At 33.7% G+C, this 3,693-nt stretch overlaps 1 protein-coding gene across 1 annotated transcript in view; it reads left to right on the top strand.

Annotated features, from left to right (window-relative positions):
- Positions 1 to 3,693, top strand: part of nanos (RNA-binding protein nanos) — a 6,966-nt gene continuing 3,273 nt past the window's right edge. Inside the window, exons 1-2 of the mRNA XM_018457696.1 lie at positions 1 to 235; positions 2,589 to 2,811. Coding sequence (XP_018313198.1) covers positions 118 to 235; positions 2,589 to 2,811 — 341 coding nt within the window. The 5' untranslated portion in view covers positions 1 to 117. The remainder of the gene's footprint in view (positions 236 to 2,588; positions 2,812 to 3,693) is intronic.

Genomic DNA, 3,693 nt, shown 5'->3' on the forward strand with positions numbered 1-3,693 from the left:
CTTGGGATCGACGTTACGGGCGATACGTGCGTTCATGTAATTATCTAAAGCCACCTGAAGCTTGCGCGAAGCTTGCATCGAATCTGCTACGAATTCTCATAGTGCATCTAGCAGATCATGTGCGGCATGTTACCGATGCTGGAAGTTAATTCTTTGTTTCCGTTTAACCCCAGCCTGAACGATGAAATCCAGCGGCTGTTCGACGTCACCCTCAACATGAGGCCTCTGCCAACCGGTACGTTCCGCACTCTTTATTCTGTCGATCCGAGTTTATAAATATTTATAGATTTATACGATTGTCAAGAATTCACGCTGCGTTTTACGGAACAGTAAGAACGCGATATTTACGATTTTGTAGACTAACGCCGAAAGTTCGTCCTCGTAGCGATCACTTACGAATCGTAATTCTTATACTATCCAGTTGCTGTAATTACTAACTGTTGATTCTGTATTTTTATGATTCAGCCTTCGCGTTTCGCTTTTTTATAAATGGAAACTTACGTTCATTTTTATCAAGGTAGATTAATTTTCATCTCAGTTTAATTTATTCTATCTTTTCTAATTCTTAAAACTCGAAAAAGATGAGAAAAATAAATTAAACCAGATTAAAATTAAACTACATTGGTAGAAACGGATATAATCAAGCTACGTGTATCCAGGTATACTTTCAAACTCTTTAAGAAACTTTTAACGCATTAGGTTTTAACTTTATAGCTCTCTTAGGAAAGTAAAAAGAATTTTGAAATGAGTCTTGCAGGTACCTGTACAAACCTGGAAAAACCTGGAAAAACGTAGAGAAAAAAAAGGCCTTATGTCTCTGTTCGCATCTGTATTGAATTTCTTAGTTTTAAATCAGTCTTTTAAATTAGCGAGTTTTAAATTTATCTTCTTTCTACATCTTTTTACATATTTTTTGCGTTCAGAAAGACACGAATTTTTTCAATTAGGTATACTTGCTTTATTTTCAATAGTTTCCCGGCTTCTTTAATAAAGTTTTAAATATATGATTATCTCATTTTTAATGCAAAAATAAAGAAAACAATTAAATATAGAAAATATACTCACTTAAACGTGTTTTAGAAAAAAAAGGATTAATAATTTTTGACAGAAATATACGTTTGAAAAATATGTTCAAGACCGTTTCGATTTTCAGTATGCTAAAACCTCCGAAGGATCCTGCGATTCTGTTTGTTCTTCCTGTACGTGCAAAAGCACATAATCGTCATAATCCATAAATCTTAGAAGTGTCGAACAATTCGTCTATTCTTGGAAGTTTTTGTCGTCACGGACCAAAAACTATTTAGTACTGTTCAAAAGTAATGATATAAAAAACTAATAAGACATTCCATCGTTTCGAAATTTTCCTAGAAAGTAAAAAAAAAAAAAATGAAACTGAAAGGAGACTTGACAAACTTCAAAGAAAACAAAATAATTCAAGAAGTCGTCCGAACGAATCGGGAATTTTTCTTAACTTTTCCTTCCTTTAAATAATAGTGAATGAAATGTGGCATAAAATTAAAATTATATACATAATATAATCAAATTTTCCATATAAAAATCACAAAAATATATGAATTAAGTCTCTTGTATTGTTGATAACGATACAGCGTAATGCATAAAATATAAAATTCTTTCGTAACTGTTTCATTCGCAACTGACACGCTATATATCATTAGAATATTTATTATTTATTAAATTGATCTAATTGCATCGGCGTATTCGGTCGCTTTTTTGGAGATTTGAATGCGCGTGGCTTGTGTTTGTTAAAGAAACCTATAAGAGGTACGAATCATAACAAACGTAAGAGCGTATATTAATTACTCTGCTATAATATCTCTGTTGTCGATATTTATTTTCGACTCGTTAACATCCGTATATTTTCCCAGGACTTCTCGGTGTAACTAAGATTTCCGAGACCATTTATGGCTTGCGTCAATAAACCGATATACTTGGCTGCAAGGAGAAAACCGCGTTTGTTTGTCAATATTTTTTTTTTTTTTTTTTTTTTTTTGCGAACTCACCAATCCCATCTCGTTCTGTAATCTTCTCGCATCTCGCACGTGTGCATCTGATCCCTATTGCCGCACATCTTTGTGAACGCGACCGATTATCTGCCACACACTGTGAGCTGGCGTATTTTATCGACGAAGAGGGACAAAAGCCTATTGAGATACTTGCAAGGATATGTTTATTCCATGGTTCCGATTGCCGACGTGACAACGATGATGATAATCGTGTCCGATAAACACTCGAAGCCGCCTGGCTCGAAAACGGCTGTGTTTACAAACTGCGGCCTATAGAATTACGTTCGCTTCTGCGTGCATCACGAAACATGGATTTTGATACTGTGATTTTAAAGTTAAAGAAAAAATGAAACGTTTGATACTATATATATATATATAAATAGCATACACTTCGTCTTCTAATTATCTGTTCAATTTTAATTTTATCTTATGTTACAGCTGTAGGAAAAAAGTTTTTTAAATCTTAAATAAAAGATTCTATTTTTAAAGTTTTTTTTTATTTTTTCTCCTTTTTTTTATATTTAATAAATTTTTTGGAACAATCTCGTTTATACTTTATTACAGTTGATGAGGTAATGGAAGACTTTCGACACAATGGTCGTGACTTCGAATATTGTCCAGATGTGGATACAGACGTGTCAAAACAAAGTGCGTCACGGCGAAAGAAAAATAAAAAACCCTTGCCAACGGAGTGCGTTTTCTGCAGAAACAACGGGGAAGAGGAAACGTACTATAGGCAACACTTACTGAAAGACGTCGATGGACGTGTTGAATGTCCTGTTCTCAGGTAAATATTGAAAATCTAAATATGACGATTAGTTTCACTAATTTGACTAATTTTAACGCGGGGCATAATAATATGAGGGGGGGGGGGAAGGATCTACGAATGATTTAATACAACAAAGAGGCAAAATGAAACAAATTCTTTACACTAATTTTATTTTTCGTATTTTCTACTAAAGTATGTAGACGTCTATACCAGAATATCTAATTACAGAAAATATCTATGGGGTGTTTATTTTAATAAAAATATATAGAACTATAGAGAAGTAATGGAATTATAAAACTCGAACATTAAAGCTAAAGGTTAAAAGTATTCTCCGTAGATATACTTTAAACTTTTTAGCTTAAATTTTTGAGTTCTATAATTTCGTAGTTCTTCATATTTTATTTTTAAAATGGACATCTCGTAGATAGATGTACCTAGACATTTCTCCTAAACTAGATATTCTAGTACAAATGTCTACATATTTTAGTAGAAAATATAGAAAACGAAACGAATTAGCGTGAAGAATTTTTTTTTATTTCATCTTTCTATTGTACCTTTCATTTGTAAGCTCACGCACTGGGACACAATATGGCATAAATATGGCATTTTAAGTTGGCATGGGTCCTGCATCATAGCCTTGCTTTTAGAGTAGGTCTCACATTAGGATTTGCAAAATAATGAGCCATGCATAATGAGCCGTGCACCATGGATTATACACCATGATCTATGTGTTGTAGGTGTGCTTTACTCATACAGCACAAATCTCCAATAGACATCCTAATGACCTTCAGAGGACGTTCCTATATCTTCTGAATGTCTTATGCGGATTCTACAATGGGTCGGTAGTCCGGAATCATATGCTGGATTCACACTGCATCCGATTTTCGTCGTACGACGCTC

The sequence above is a fragment of the Mycetomoellerius zeteki genome, unplaced genomic scaffold (assembly GCF_001594055.1).
Source record: "Mycetomoellerius zeteki isolate Tzet28-1 unplaced genomic scaffold, Tzet1.0 scaffold656, whole genome shotgun sequence".
NCBI classification, from domain to species: domain Eukaryota; kingdom Metazoa; phylum Arthropoda; class Insecta; order Hymenoptera; family Formicidae; genus Mycetomoellerius; species Mycetomoellerius zeteki.